This window comes from Phascolarctos cinereus, unplaced genomic scaffold (assembly GCF_003287225.1).
Source record: "Phascolarctos cinereus isolate Bilbo 61053 unplaced genomic scaffold, phaCin_HiC Scaffold_3;HRSCAF=262, whole genome shotgun sequence".
NCBI classification, from domain to species: domain Eukaryota; kingdom Metazoa; phylum Chordata; class Mammalia; order Diprotodontia; family Phascolarctidae; genus Phascolarctos; species Phascolarctos cinereus.
This window is the reverse complement of record NW_027555736.1, coordinates 189,746,617-189,762,414: the sequence shown is the minus strand read 5'-3', so window position 1 is coordinate 189,762,414 and position 15,798 is coordinate 189,746,617. Positions and strand designations below refer to the sequence as shown.

Genomic DNA, 15,798 nt, shown 5'->3' with positions numbered 1-15,798 from the left:
GGGGGGTATCTTGCCAGAAGGTGTTGAGTGCTTGGGGATATGTGAAAAGTGGAGGTGGGAAAGTGCTCTAAAATTAAATATGTCATAAAGATCTTCAAGTCAGAGCTGAATGACCATTTTTCTGGGGGGGTTTTATGCAGTAGGAATTTACGTTAATGAATAGATTGGACTATTGGACTACTTCATGACCTGAAGTCCCTTCTAGCTTGGTATTTTATGATTATATAATACAATTGTCAAGTAAAGTGTAAACAGTGAAACTAGAACCCACTTTGTCATGTTTCTCATACAGTTATTGACTGCAGTTCCAATCAAGCGGGGAGACAGAGACAGAAGGCTGAAGTAAGAAATAAGTCATGAATCCAAGAAACTGCATCAGTTACCTTTAATAAAGCTCTGAACCAACAAAGCAGCATTACTGCTTGTCTGAGCATGTGCCAAAGGGGTGAATGATGCTCAGTGGCTCTAGGTTATCTCCAGAATCATTCAGGCAGGGGCAGAAGTAGGGGAATAGTTGTTCAGTAAAGGTACTGCTGAAGGTGTAAATGTGAGACATGTCTTCAGCATTATAAAAGGACACCTGTCCTCCCTCATAATCCAAATATATTCCCACCTTGCTGAGGCTGCATTTCAGCACCATACTGAAGGAGGGCACATCTAGAGCCTTTAGTTCAAGACTGTTCCTTAGCCGGAGGAGCCAGAACCCATCTGTAGGAGTCAGAGGACAACAGCCCTTCCGACTGATTGACTCTCTGACCACTCCCAATGTCCATTTTGTTTTCTTGGCTACTTCTACCTCCCAGTACCATTTTCCTTTGTTAAAGGCATCTAAACCAAGCACAGCCACACTTGAGTCAAACCGCTCTGGATTGTCAGGAATCATCTTCTTAACATCACCATGCCACACACTGGTTCGATCTTCAGATATCACCAAATTTGGGTGTGCTGTTTTGGGGTCCAGAGTTATCAGAGAAAGGCCTACGGAAATAAAATAAAGACAATTCAGGGCAAGAAGAAGGCTGGCTTGAAATGAATGTAACCAGCCTTGCTAGTAAAATGGCATATCCCTCCTAGTATGGCATATACATCTAGACATAGCGTCAGGCAAGTTAGTCTCATTTTTTTGATTTATGAACAGGAGAAGAATTAATAAATAAACAAGTGATAGAGAGCATTATGATATATAAAATGGATAGTTTTGATTACCTTAAATTAAAAAGATTTTGTACAAATAAAACCAATGTACCCAAGATTAAAAGGAAAGCAGAAAATTGGGGGGGAAAGTTTTATAGAAAGTTTCTCAGATAAAGGTCTCATATCTCAAATATATGGAGAACTTTGTCAAATTTATAAGAATATGAGTCATTTTCTAATTGATAAATGGCCAAAGGATATGAATAGGCAGTTTTTTAATGAAGAAATCAAGGCTATATATAGTCATATGAAAAAATGCTCTAAATCATCATTGATTAGAGAAATGAAAATTTAAACAACTTTGAGATATCTTCTCACACCTATTAGATTGGCTAAAATAAGAGAAGGGGAAAATGACAAATGTTGCAGGGAATGTGGAAAAACTGAAATACTAAAACATTGTTGGCTGAATTGTGAACTGACCCAACCATTTTGGAGAACAATATGGAATTCTAAATGCCCAGAGTTATAAAACTGTATATATACTTTGATCCAGCATTACCACTTGGGAATATTTCCTAAGTAACTGGGGAGAAAGTAAAAGAACCTAAAAATTTATAGCAGCTCTCTTTGTGGTGGCAAAAATTGGACATTGAGGGGATGCCCATCAATTGGGGTATGGCTAAACAAGTTAGGGTATAGGATTGTGGTGGAATACTATTGTGCTACTGTAAGAAATGATGAGCAGGTTGATTTTTTAAAATTTTATTAGCTTATTTAGATTTATCAATAATCACTTCCATATGCTTTTGAGTTTAAAATTTTTATCCCCCTTCCTCCCCACCACCAAGATGGTACACAATCTGATACAGGCTATACATTTACATTCCTATTAAACATATTTTCACATTAGTGGTGTTGTAAGTAAAAATTAAAACCAATAGGAGGGACCATCAGAAAGAGGAAAAAAAACTCAACAGAAGAGAAAAAAATAGCAATTCAACTTTCATAGTTCTTTCTTTAGATGTGGATAGCATTTTCCATCACAAGGCCTCTGGAGATGTCTTAGATCCTTGTATTGCTGAGAAGGGTTAAGTTTATCAATATTAGTCATTGTACAGCATGGCTGTTATTGTGTACAATGTTCTCTTGGTTCGAGCAGGTTGACTTTGAGAAAAACATGGAGCAACTTGCATAGAGAGCTGATAAATAGAAGTATACATAACGTGGTATGTGGGTGGGTGTGTGCGAGGAGATGGGGAGGTGTATCTTTATCAAATGGTGGCCTTATCTACTGCAGGGTGGAGAAGGAGGGAGGAAGACAGTTCAGAACTTAAAATGTAACAAAAAAATTTTAATTTTAAAAAATGTGTGTGTGTGTGTGTGTGTGTGTGTGTGTGTGTTTAGTATCCATAGTACCATAATAGGAATTTGGGAATTCTTTGTAAGTATTAGGCATACTCTTGACCCTCAAGGAATTTATGATTTAATAAAGAAAATAATACTGTCAGCAAAAATGAGTGCTAACCTAGAAAGCAATTTGTCAGAAATTAGGTGTAGTCTGTCTTATACCATATGCCAAGAAAAGCTCTAAACTGATACATGACTTAGAAATAAAGGGTAATATCATAAATTAGGAGAGCAAGGAAGAAATTACCATTCAGAGCTATGGAAGGAGGGAAAGAGTTTGTGATTAAAGAAGGGAAAGAAAGGATTAAAGAAGATAAATGGACAATTTTGATTATGTACACTTTAAAATGTTTTTGCATAAAGCCAATGCAGCTAAAATTAGAAGAGAAATGGATAACTGGGGGAAAAAATCTTTAAAGCAGATTTTTCTGATAAAGATCTTATTTCCAAAATATGCAAGGAACTGATTCAAATTTATAAGAATAAGAGCCATTTCCTAACTTATAAATGGTCAAATAATATGAACAGGCAGTTTTCTAAGGAAGAAATCCAAATAATAACTAAATGGAAAAAAGCTCCAAATCACTAATAATTAGAGAAATGCCAATTAAAGCAGTTCTGAGACTCTACCTTATATCCATCAGATTGACAAAGTTGACAAAAAAGGAAAGTGACAAATGTTGGAAGGATTGAAGGAAAACAAACACTTCAGTGCGTTGTTGAGGGAGTTGTGAATTAGTTGATCCCTGTTGGGAAGCAAATTGAAACTTTGCCCATAAAGTTTCTTGCTAAGCTATGCATATTCTGACCCAGTAATAGCACAACTCCCAAAGAAATCAAAGAAAGAAGAAAAGGACCCATATGTACAAATATTTGTAACGTTGACTACCCTGGCCCTCACTACCTGAAAGGCCAGATAGATTGCTTTTCACTCCTCCCTCAAGGTTCTCTGGTATCTTTAAGAGAGTTTAGGGTGTCAAGGCTCTCTGCCATTGGTTCCACCCCCACCAAGGGTTTTCCCTTCAAATGTGGGGGAGGCCTCTGTACCCCAATTCCATTTAGCAACTCTTTCATAAAGGAATATTTACTTCAAAGATATATTAGCAAATATAAGACATACTCCTCCAACAAGTGGAACTTAATCCCCTCCCCCTTTTTACCTTCTCAGTCTTTGAGGAGGGGTAGGGGATTAGGTTCACAGCTTAGCTTGGTTCCTTAAGAGTACAGGTCCAAACACTAATACATTGTTGGTGGAGTCGTGAAATGATCCAGCCATTTTGGAGAACAATTTGGGACTATGCCCAAAGGGCTACAAAAATGTGCATACCCTTTGATCCAGCAATAGCACTTCTACGGCTATATCCCAAAGAGATCAAACAAATGAGAAAAGGACCCACATGTACAAAAATATTTATAGCAGCTCTTTTTGTGGTGTCAAAGAATTGGAAATTGAGAGCATGCCCATCAATTGGGGAATGGCTGAGCAAGTTGTGGTATATGAATGTAATGAATAGTGTTGTGCTATAAGAAATGATGAGCAGACAGATTTCAGAAAAACTGGAAAGATTTAATATGAACTGATGCTGAGTGAAGTGAGCAGAACCAGGAGAATGTGTACACAGTAACAGCCACATTATTGGATTGCTAACTTTGATAGGCGTATCTCTTCTTAGCAGTGCAAGGATCTAAGACAACTCCAAAACACTCACGATGGAAAATGCTGTCCGCATTCAGAAAAAGAACTACGGAGTTCAAAGCATATTATTTGCTCTCTCTCTTTTTTTGGTTTCTTCTTTACAACATGAATAATGTGAAAATAGGTTTAATATGAATGTATATGTTGAGCCTATATCAATGTACATACTGTCTTGGGGCAGAGGAAGAGAGAGATGAGAAAATTTGGAACTCAAAATCTTATGGAAGTAAATGTTGAAAACTAAAAATAAATAAATAAATTTATAGAAAAAATTGGAGAGTGACTGGACAAAGTATAGTACATAAATGTAATGAAATATTATTATCTGTGAAAAGGAGGATTTCAGAGAAACCTGGAAAGATTTGTGTGAACCGTTGCACAGCAAAATAAGCAGAACCAGGAAAACCATTCATACAATAAAAAACATTGTGAAGACATACAACTTCGTTTTTGTTTTTTTTTTTTAGGCATTTGAGATTAAGTGACTTGCCCAGAGTCATACAGCTAGGAAGTGTCAAATATTTGGTCTGAGGCTCCTGCTTCAGGGCCAGTGCTCTATCCACTGTGCCACCTAGCTGCCCCAACATGCAACTTTGAAAGACTTAACTCTCATCAACACAATGACCAACCATAATTCTAGAAGACGGATGATGAAGCACGCTAATCACCTCCTCACAGAGAGAAGTGATGGACTCAGTGCAAATTGAGACTTTTTTTCTTGACATGGACAATCTGGGAATTTATTTTGCTTTACCATGATATTTATTGGAGGCAGTTTGGTGAGTTAGTGGATAGAGCACTGTGTTTGGAGTCAGGAAGACCTGAGTTAAAATCCAACCTCAGACACTCACTAGCTGTGTGATCCTGGGCAAGTTACTTAATTTGTGTTTGTTTTAATCTACTGGAGAAGGAAATAGCTTTCTAGTATCTTTGCCAAGAAAACTTCATTTTTCTTAAATGGTATTTTATTTTTTCCAATTATATGTAAAGATAGTTTTTGATATTCAATTTTTATAAAATTTTGAGGGGAGGATTCTGGGAAGATGGTGGGAATAGGTTAGAAAATTCCAAGCTCTCAAGATTTTCCCCCACAAAAGAGGCAAAGTAGCACCTTAGGGAGAACTAAATGCAGGTAAAAAATAAATATGAATAGGGTCATAACAGGGGTCTTCCTGAGACAATTCCAGAAGATTAGAAGAAAAATCTCAGACTAAGTTTGGTCCCAGTGAAGAGTAAATGCCTCCAGGCTAGGGGCCCGAGTTGACAACAAGCTGCAAGCCCTGGGGTTAGCAGGTTTGGGAGGCTACCTCTGCCCCAGCTACAGGAACTTTTACCCCCGAGATAGTGAATGGAGTTGGGCATTGGAGCCCAGGAATATCGAAGGAACCTCTGCTGACAAGGAACGCCAGACCCAGCTGTGTTCCGAGAGTGGAGATTGATGGGGGCAAGAAGGAACCAGCAGGTGAGTGCAGAAGCAGTGGGGTAGAAGACCCCTGGCTGTGGGCACTTACCCGAGGCTAGAGCTTTGGTTTTGGTTCCAGGCTAGAGGGGAGAACTGAAGATCTGAGGCAAGAGGCACCCAGGGCTAGAGGTGATTACAAAAATTAAGCTATTACTACCAAAAATGCAAATGCAAAAGAGAAAGAATCCAACCATAGAAAGCTATTATGAAGACCCGAGTTTGTCCTCAGAAGAGGATATTGTAGCAAAGGAACCCCCTTCTACCCCAAAGAGTAATGTCAAATGGTCACCTGCTAAAAAAGAATTCACAGAAGAACTTTTAAAAGACTTTAAAAATCAAATGAGATGGAGAAAAAAAAAATCAAGCAAAAAAAAAAATAAGAATAAGCCAAGAAAAACAAGAGGACTATAAAAGGAAAGTGAACCAATCAGAAAAGGAGATCCAAAATCTTGTGGAAGAAATTACACCTTGAAAATTAGAATTGGGCGAGGCAAAGCCAGCAAAATTATAAGACATCAAGAAATAATTAAACAAAATATAATGAAAAAATAGAAGAGAAAGTGAAATATAAGAAAAACAACAGATCTAGAGAATAGATCAAGAAGAGAAAACATAAAGATAATTGGAAAGCTATGATCAAAAAAAAAATCTTGATATAATAATACAAAAAAATAATTAAAGAAAATTGTCCTGAAGCATTGGAACAAGAAGGGAAAGTAGAAATAGAAAAAATCCATTGATCACCACTTAAAAGAGATCCTATGAGGAAAACTCATAGGAATATTATAGTCAAATTCCAAAACCCCCAGCTCAAGGATAAAATATTAAAAGCAATAAGAAAAAAAATAAAAAACACACTTTAAATATGATGGTACCGTAATTAGAATCACACAAGACCTAGCAATGGAGACATTAAAGGACCACAGGTCTTGGAACACTATATATTGAAGAGCAAAAGAACTGAGGCTCAGACCAAAATATCATACCCAGAAAAGTTAAGCATAATCCTGAATGAAAAAAAAAATGAACATTTGATCAACTGTCAGACTTTCAAGATGGCACGTGTTCTACATACCCCTTCCCCTAATCTGCCCTCCCTTCTATCATTCCCCCCCCCTTTTATCCCTTTTCCCTTCTGTTTTCCTGTAGGGCAGGATAGATTTCTATACCCCATTGCCTGTATATCTTATTTCCCAGTTGCATGTAAAAACAATTTTTAACCTTTGTTTTTAAAACTTTGTGTTCCAAATTCTCTCCCTTCCTCCCTCCTCATCCACCCTCATTGAAAAGGCAAGCAACTCGATACAGGGTATACATGGTATAGTCATGCAAAACACTTCCATGATAGTTATATTGTGAAAAATATCCCTTCATCCTATCCCACCCCCCATTTATTCTATTCTCTCCTTTGACCCTGTCCCTCCTCAAAAGTGTTTGCTTCTGATTGCCCCTTCCCCCAATCTGCCATCCCTTCTATCATCCACCTGTCTCTTATCCCCTTCCCCCCTATTTTCCTGAAGGGTAAGATAGATTTCCATACCCATCCAATGAGATTAAGATTCACTCATTCTTTCTCACCTAGTCACACTTTCCCTGCATTGTAAAAACTTTTTCTTGTCTGTTTTATATGAAATAATTTATCCCATTCAACCTCTCCCTTTCTCCTCTCTCATCCCTTAATTTTGTTTTTTAGATATCATCCCTTCATCTTCAATTTACCCTATGTCCTCTGTATGTATATATATATTTTTTTCCTTCCAATTACCCTAATACTGAGAAAGGTCTCATGAGTTACAAATATCATCTTTCCATGTAGGAATATAAACAGTTCACCTTTAATAAGTCACTTATGATTTCTCTTTCCTGTTTACCTCTTCATGTTTGTCTTGAGTCTTGTATTTGAAAGTCAAATTTTCTGTTCAGCTCTGATCTTTTCATGAAGAATGCTTTAAAGTCCTCTATTTCACTGAATATCCATTTTTTCCCCTGAAGGATTATACTCAGTTTTGCTGGGTAGGTGACTTTTGGTTTTAATCCTAGCTCCTTTGACCTCCAGAACATCATATTCCAAGCCCTCTGGTCCCTTAATGTAGAAGCTGCTAAATCTTATGCTATCCTGATTGTGTTTCCACAATACTTGAATTGTTTCTTTCTAGCTGCTTACAATATTTTCTCTTTGACCTGGGAACTCCAGAATTTGGTTATAATGTTCCTGGGACTTTTCCTTTGGGGATCTCTTTCAGAAGGTGATTGGTAGATTCTTTCCATTTCTATTTCACCCTCTGGTTCTAAACTATGAGGACAATTTTCCTTGATAATTTCTTGATAGATGATGTCTTGGCTCTTTTTCTGATCATGGTTTTCAGATGGTCCAATAATTATTAAATTGTCTCTCCTGGATCTATTTTCCAGGTGAGTTGTTTTTCCAATCAGATATTTCACATTGTCTCTATTTTTTCATTCTTTTGGTTTTGTTTTATAATTTCTTGATTTCTCATAAAGTCATTAAATTCCATTTACTCCATTCTAATTTTTAAGGAAATATTTTCTTCAGTGAGCTTCTGGACTTCTTTTTCCATTTGGCCAATTCTGCTTTTTAAGGCATTCTTCTCTTCGTTGGCTTTTTGGATCTCTTTTGCCATATGGGTTACTCTATTTTTTAAAGTGTTATTTACTTCAGTATTTTTTGGATCTCCTTTAGCAAGCTGTTGACTTGTTTTTCATGATTTTCTTGCATCACTCTCATTTCTCCTCCCAGTTTTTCTTCTACTTCTCTTACTTGTTTCTCAGAATCCTTTTTGAACTCTTCCATGGCCTGGGACTGATTCATATTTTTCTTGGAGGCTTTGAATGTAAGAGCTTTGACTTTGCTGTCTTCTTCTGGTTGTATGTTTTGATCTTCTTTGTAAGATTCTATAGTCTGAGGGGTTTTTTCCACTGTTGTGCTCATGTTCCCAGCCAATTACTTGACTTTTAAACTCTTTGTTAAGGTAGGGGTCTGCTTCCAGTGTGGAGGATGTACCATCCCAAGCTTCAGGGGTTTTGTGCAGCTGTTTTTAGAGATACTTCTAGGAACCTGTAAATTTTCAGTTCTTCCAAGGTGGTATGATTAGGGGCGAGGTATTTACTCCTTTCCTGGCCTGTGCTCTGGTCTTTGAGTGACCACAATCACTCTTTTCTGCCTTGGAACTGTGAGAAGGATTCTGTCTCCAGTGCTGCCACAAGCTCTACCATGCCAGTGGTCCTCCTCGCCCCAGAACTGCCACCCAGGACTGCAACCCAAGTCCAAGCATAGGCAAGGCAAGAGAATCCTGCCTCAGCACCAGCAAAGAGATCCTTGCAATCCCTCTCTGATCAGCTGTTCAATCTCCCCACTTTCTGTGGGCCGAGAGCTCTGGAAGCAGCTGCTACCCCAAGGCTGTGCCAGGACTGGGGCTAGACCAAACTTCTCTTTCACCCAGGTGTGATAGACCTTTCCTACTGACCTTCTATGTTGTCTTTGGCATTTGTGGGTTGAGAAGTCTGGAAACTGCCACAGCTCCCCTTGATTCAGTTCCCTGAGGCCTGCTCCAGGTTTCCTGAGGCCCTGTCTTTGCCTGCATGGCTCACACTGAACTATGCTCCTCTCCCAGCCCAGTGCAACAGACCTTTCCCATCAACCATCCAGGTTGTCTTGGGCTGGAAATTTGTTTCACTCTGTCTTTTTGTGGGTTCTGCTGCTCTAGAATTTGTGTAGAGCTGTTTTTACAGGCATTTGGAGGCGTTTGGGGGAGACTTCAAGCAAGTTACTGCTTTTACTCCGCCATCTTGGCTCCACCCCCCATACAAGCTTTCTTGAAATGAAAATTTATCATTACATATTTTGAATCCTCTGCTATGTTCTGCTATGCACATGACATGCTTTTTTTCCTTACTTTGTAATTAAGTTCCACTATTCAAGTTTATGATATGTTTTTTCTTTTTCTTTTCTCTATTCTGTATTTGTGTTCTGGTGTTTTAGTTTAAAATAAAATTCAATTGAAATAAAATAAAATAAAATTTTGAGTTCCATATTTTTTCTCCTTCCTTCCCTTCCCCCCTCCCCAAGATGACAAGCAACCTGATATAGGTTTTATATATGCAATCCTGTAAACATATTTCCACATTAGTCATGTTATGAAAGAAGAAACAGAAACAAAAGGGAAAAGCCATGAAAAACAAAAAACAAAAAAAGTGAAAATAGCATGCTTCAATCTGCATTCAGACTCTATAGTTCTTTCTCTGGATGTGGATAGCATTTTCCTTCATATGTCTTTTGGAATTGCCTTGAATCATTGTATTGCTGAGAAGAAGTAAGTCAGTTATAGTTGATCATAGCACAATGTTGATGTTTTGGTGTACAATGTTCTCCTGGTTCTGCTCACTTCATCCTACAAGTCTTTCCAGGTTTTTCTGAAATCAGCCTGCCCATTATTTCTTATAGCACAATAATATTTCATTACATTCATATACCACAACTTGTTCAGCCACTCCCCAGCTGATGGGCATCTCCTTAATTTCCAATTCTTTGCCACCACAGAAAGAGCGACTGTAAATATTTTTTGTATATATGGGTCCTTTCCCCTTTTTTATGATCTCTTTGGGATACAGCCCTAAAAGTAGTATTGGTGGATCAAAGAGTATGCATAGTTTGATTGCCCTTTGTGCATACTTCTGAATTGCTCTCCAGAATGGTTAGATCAGTTCAGAACTCCACCGACAATACATTGTCTCCCAATTTCCCCACATCTTCTCCCAACAATTATTATTTTCCTTTTCTGTCATGGTAGCCAATCTGGTAGGTGTGATATGATACCTCAGAGTTGTTTTAATTTGTATTTCTCTAAACAATAGTGATTTAGAGCATTTTTTCATATGACTATGGATAGCTTTAATTTCTTCATCTGAAAATTGCCTGTTCATATTCTTTGACCATTTATCAATTGGGGAATGACTTGTATTCTTATAAATTTGACTCAGTTCTCAACATAGTTGAGAAATGAGGCCTTTATCAGAAACACTTGCTGTAAAAATTATTTTCCATCTTTCTGCTTTCCTTCTAATCTTGGTTGTGTTGGTTTTGTTTGTGCAAAAACTTTATAATTTAATATAATCAAAATTATCCATTTTGTATTTCATAATGTTCTCTATCTTTTCTTTGTTTATAAATTCTTCCCTTCTCCATAAATCTGACAGGTAAACTATTCCTTGCTCTCTTAATTTGCTTATGGTGTCACCCTTTATGTCTAAATCATGTACTTATTTTGACCTTATTGTGATATATGTGAGATGTGGGTCTATGCCTAGTTTCTGCCGTACTATTTTCCAGTTTTCCCAGCAGTTTTTATCAAATAGTGAGTTCTTATCCCGGAAGCTGGAGTCTTTGGGATTATCAAACAGTGGATTACTATATTAGTTTACAATTGTCTCGTTTACCTAATCTACTCCCCCGATCCACCACTCTGTTTCTTAGCCAGTACCAAATAGTTTTGATGATTGTTACTTTCTATTTATTTATTTAGGCAACTGGGCTAAGTGACTTGTCCAGGGTCACATAGCTAGTAAGTGTCAAGTGTTTGGTCTGAGGCTAGTTTTGAACACAGGTTCTCCTGACTTCAGGGCTGATGCTCTGGCCACTGCTCCACCTAGCTGCCCTTAATACTTTGTAATTTTAGATCTGGTACAGACAGGCCACATTCCTTTCCATTTTTTTCATTAATTCCCTTGATATTCTTGACCTTTTGTTCTTCTAGATGAATTTTGTTGTTATTATTTTTTTTAGCTCTATAAAATAATTTTTGACAGCTTGATTGGTATGGCACTGAGTAAGTAAATTAATTTAGGTAGAATTGTCATTTTTATTATATTAGCTTGGCCTGCCCATGAGCAACTGATATTTTTCCAATTATTTAGATTAACTTTATTTGGTGAAAAGTATTTTGTAATTGTGTTCATATAATTCCTAGATTTGTCTTGGCAAGTGGACTCCCAAATATTTTATATTGTTTACAGTTATTTTTAATGGAATTTCTCTTTCTATCTCCTGCTGCTTGTCTTTGTCGGTAATATATAGAAATGCTGATGATTTATGTGGGTTTATTTTATATCCTGCTACTTTGCTAAAGTTGTTAATTATTTCAAGCAGTTTTTTAGTTGATTCTCTAGGATTCTTTAAGTATACCATCATATCCTCTACAAAGAGTGATAGTCTTGTTTCCTCATTGTCTATTCTAATTCCTTCAATTTCTTTTTCTTCTCTTCTTGCTAACGCTAACATTTCTAGTATTGAATGATAGTGGTGATAATGGGCATCCTTGTTTCACCCCAATCTCATTGGGAAAGCTTCTAGCTTATCCCCATTACAGATAATGCTTGCTGATGGTTTTAGACAGATATTATTTATCATTTTAAGGAAAGCTCCATTTATTCCTTTGCTTTCTAATGTTTTTAATAGGAATGGATGCTTTCTTTGGTCGAAAGTTTTTTCTGCATCTATTGAGATAATCATATTTTTCTGTTTGTTTTGTTATTGATGCATGGTCAATTATACTAATAAATTTCCTAATTTTGAACCAGATCTGCATTCCTGGTATAAATCCCACCTGGTCATAGTATATTTTCTTGGTGATAAATGCTGTAATCTTTTTGATAATTTATTTAAAATTTTTGCATCAATATTCATTAGGGAAATTGAACTATAACTTTCTTTCTCTGTTTGGGCTCTTCTTGATTTAGGTGTCAGAACCTTATTTGTGTTATAATAGGAATGTGGTAAGACTTCTTCACCTATTTTTCCAAATAGTTTATATAGTATTAGAATTAATTCTTTAAATGTTTGGTAGAATTTACTTGTTAATCCAATTGGCCTGGCAATTTTTTTCTTAGGGAGTTCTTGATGGCTTGCTCAATTTCTTTTTCTAAAATGGGGTTATTTAATTATTTTATTTCCTCTTCTGTTAATGTGGGTAATTTATAATTTTGTAAATATTCATCCAGTTCACTTAGATTTTCAGTTTTATTGGCATATAGTTGGGCAAACTAGCTCCTAACAGTTGTTTTAATTTCCTCTTCATTGGTGGTGAATTCACCCTTTTCATTTTTGATACTGGTAATGTGGTTTTATTTCTTTTTTTTTAATCAAATTAACTAAAAAGATTTATTGTTTTATTGATTTTTTTTCACAAAACCAGCTCTTAGTTTTATTTAGTAGTTCAATAGTTTTCTTACTTTCAATTTTATTAATCCTTTGCTTTTCAGAATTTCTAATTTGGTGTTCAGTTGGGGATTTTTAATTTGTTCTTTTTCTAGCTTTTTAAATTGAATGCCCAATTCATTAATCTGCTTTTTCTATATTTTATTCATATAAAATATTAAATTTCCCCTAAGTACTGCTTTGTCTGTATCCCAGAAATTTTGGTATGTTGTCTCATTATTGTCATTCTCTTTGATGAAATTATTATTTCTGTGATTTGTTGTTTGACCCACTCATTCTTTAGGATTAGATTATTTAGTTTCCAATTAATTTTTAATCTATCTTTCCATGGCCCTTTATTACATGTAATTTTTATTGCATCACGATCTGAAAAGGATGCATCTAATACTTCTACCTTTCTGCATTTGATTGTGAGGTTTTTGTGCTCTAATACATGGTCAGTTTTTGTGTAGGTGCCACATACCACTGAGAAAAGGGTATATTCCTTTCTATCCCCATCTACTTTTCTCCAGAGGTCTATCATATCTAACTTTTCTAAAATTCTGTTCATCTCCTTAACTTCTTTCTTGTTTATTTTGTGGTTAGATTTATTTAGTTCTGAGAGAGTTCTAGTTCTAGGAGGCTGAAGTCCCCCATTAGTGTAGTTTTTTTGTAATTCACTTAACTTCTTTAAGAACTTGGATGCTATACACTTGGTGCATATATGTTTAGTTTCATTGACTATGCTACCTTTTAGTAAGATGTAGTTTCCTTCCTTGCCTCTTTTAATTAAATCTATTTTTGCTTTTTCTTTATGTGAGATCAAGATTATTACCCCTGCTTTTTTACATCAGCTGAAACACAATAGATTCTAATCCAACCTTTACCTTTACTCTGTGTATCTCTCTGCTTCAAATGTGTTTCTTGTAAACAATATATTGTAGGATTCTGGTTTTTAATCCACTCTGCTATCCACTTCCATTTTATGGGTGAGCTCATCCCATTCACATTCACAGTGGTGATTACTGTGTATTCCCCTCCATCCTATTTTTCCCCTTTTTATACTTTTCTCTCTCTCCTTTCACCATCCCTCCTCATCAGTGTTTTAATTCTGACCACCACCTCCCTTAATCTACTCTCCCTTCCACCACCCCACCCCTTTTCTTTTCCCTTTCCTCTCCTATTTTTCTATAGGGTAAGATAGATTTTCTTTACTGAGCTGAGTGTGTATGTTATTCTCTCTTTAAGCCAAAACTAGTGAAAGTAAGGTTCAAACAATGCTCACCTCCTCCCTTCTTTCCCTCTACTGTAATAGGTCTTTCATGTCTCTTCATGTGATATAATTTATCCCATTCTGCCTCCCCCTTTGCTCTTCTCCCAGTATGATCCTTTTTTCACCCCTTAATTTTTTTTTTATTATCACATCAAAGTCAACTTATACCCACACCCTCTATTTAAGTATACTCCTTCTAACTGCCCTAATAGAGATACAGTTCTTAAGGGTTATAAGTATCATCTTCCTATGTTAGGGACATAAACAGTTTAACCTTATTGAATACTGTGGTTTTTTTTCTTTCCTGTTTACCTTTTTATGCTTCTCTTGAGTCCTGTATTTGAAGATCAAATTTTTTGTTCAGCTCTGGTCATTTCATCAGGAAAGTTTCAAAGTCCACTATTTCATTGAATGTCCCTTTTGCCCTGGAAGATTATGCTTAGTTTTGCTGGGTAGTTGATTCTTGGTTGTAATCCAAGCTCCTTTGCCTTCCAGAATATCATATTCCAAGCCCTTTAATGTAGAAACTGCTAAGTCCTATGTAATCCTGAGTGTGGCTTCTTGATAGTTTAAATTGTTTCTTTCTGGCAACTTGCCATATTTTCTCCTTGACCTGATAGTTCTGGAATTTGGCTACAGTATTCCTTGGAGTTTTCATTTTGGGATTTCTTTCAGGAAGTGATTGGTAGATTCTTTCAATGACTATTTTACCCTCTGGTTCTAGGATATCAGAGCAGTTTTCCTTGATAATTTCTGAAAGATGCTGTCTAAGCTCTTTTTTTTAATCATGGCTTTCAGGTAGTCCAATAATTCTTAAATTATCTCTCCTCAATCTATTTTCCAAGTCAGTTGTTTTTCCAGTGAGGTATTTTATATTTTTGTCTATTTTTTCATTCTTTTGATTCTGTTTGACTGATTCTTGATGTCTCATAGAGTCATTAGCTTCTACTTGCCAATTCTAATTTTTAAGGAATTATTTTCTTCAATTAGCTTTTGTGTCTCCTTTTCTACTTGGCCAATTCCGCTTTTAAGGAGTTGTTTTCTTCAGTGGATTTGACCAATTCTGTTTTTTCCATTTGACCAGTTCTATTTTTTAAGGCATTGTTTCCTGCAGTCACTTTTTGTGCTTTCATTTCCAGGTCATTGACACTTCCCCGCCCCCCCCCCCGTAATTCTCTTGCATAGCTCTCATTTCTTTTCCTAATTTTTCTTCTACTTCTCTTACTTGATTTTAAAAATCCTTTTTGAGCTTTTCCAGGAGGACTTTTTGGGCTTGAGACCAATCCATATTGCCCTTTGAGGCTTTGCACTTAGACATTTTAACATTGTTCTCTTCTGGTTTCATGTTTGGATCTTCCCTGTTGCCCTAGTATCTTTGTATAGTCAGGGCTCTTTTTCGTTTTTTGCTCATTTTTAAAAGTTGAACTCTGCTCCTGTGGTATAAGGGACACTGTCCCAAGCTTCTTGCACTGGGGGCCAAGCTCCTGTGCTGAGGCGTCTGGGGCTGGCAGCTTGCCCACTGTGCTAGAGTGGCCTGCCCTAGTTGCATCTGTTGTGCCCTGCTACACTGGGGCTGGAGGCTTCATACATGGCCTGCTATACGGCTGACCTTC

General features: G+C 36.6%; 1 protein-coding gene across 3 annotated transcripts in view; it reads right to left on the bottom strand.

Moving 5' to 3' along the window:
- Positions 1 to 361: 361 nt before the first annotated feature.
- TRIM69 (tripartite motif containing 69) overlaps positions 362 to 15,798 on the bottom strand; it is a 44,869-nt gene continuing 29,432 nt past the window's right edge. For all 3 annotated transcript variants that reach the window (XM_021009349.2, XM_078151385.1, XM_021009350.2), the window contains one exon: positions 362 to 978. In XM_021009349.2, the coding sequence (XP_020865008.1) occupies positions 416 to 978 (563 nt within the window). In that variant the 3' untranslated portion in view covers positions 362 to 415. The remainder of the gene's footprint in view (positions 979 to 15,798) is intronic.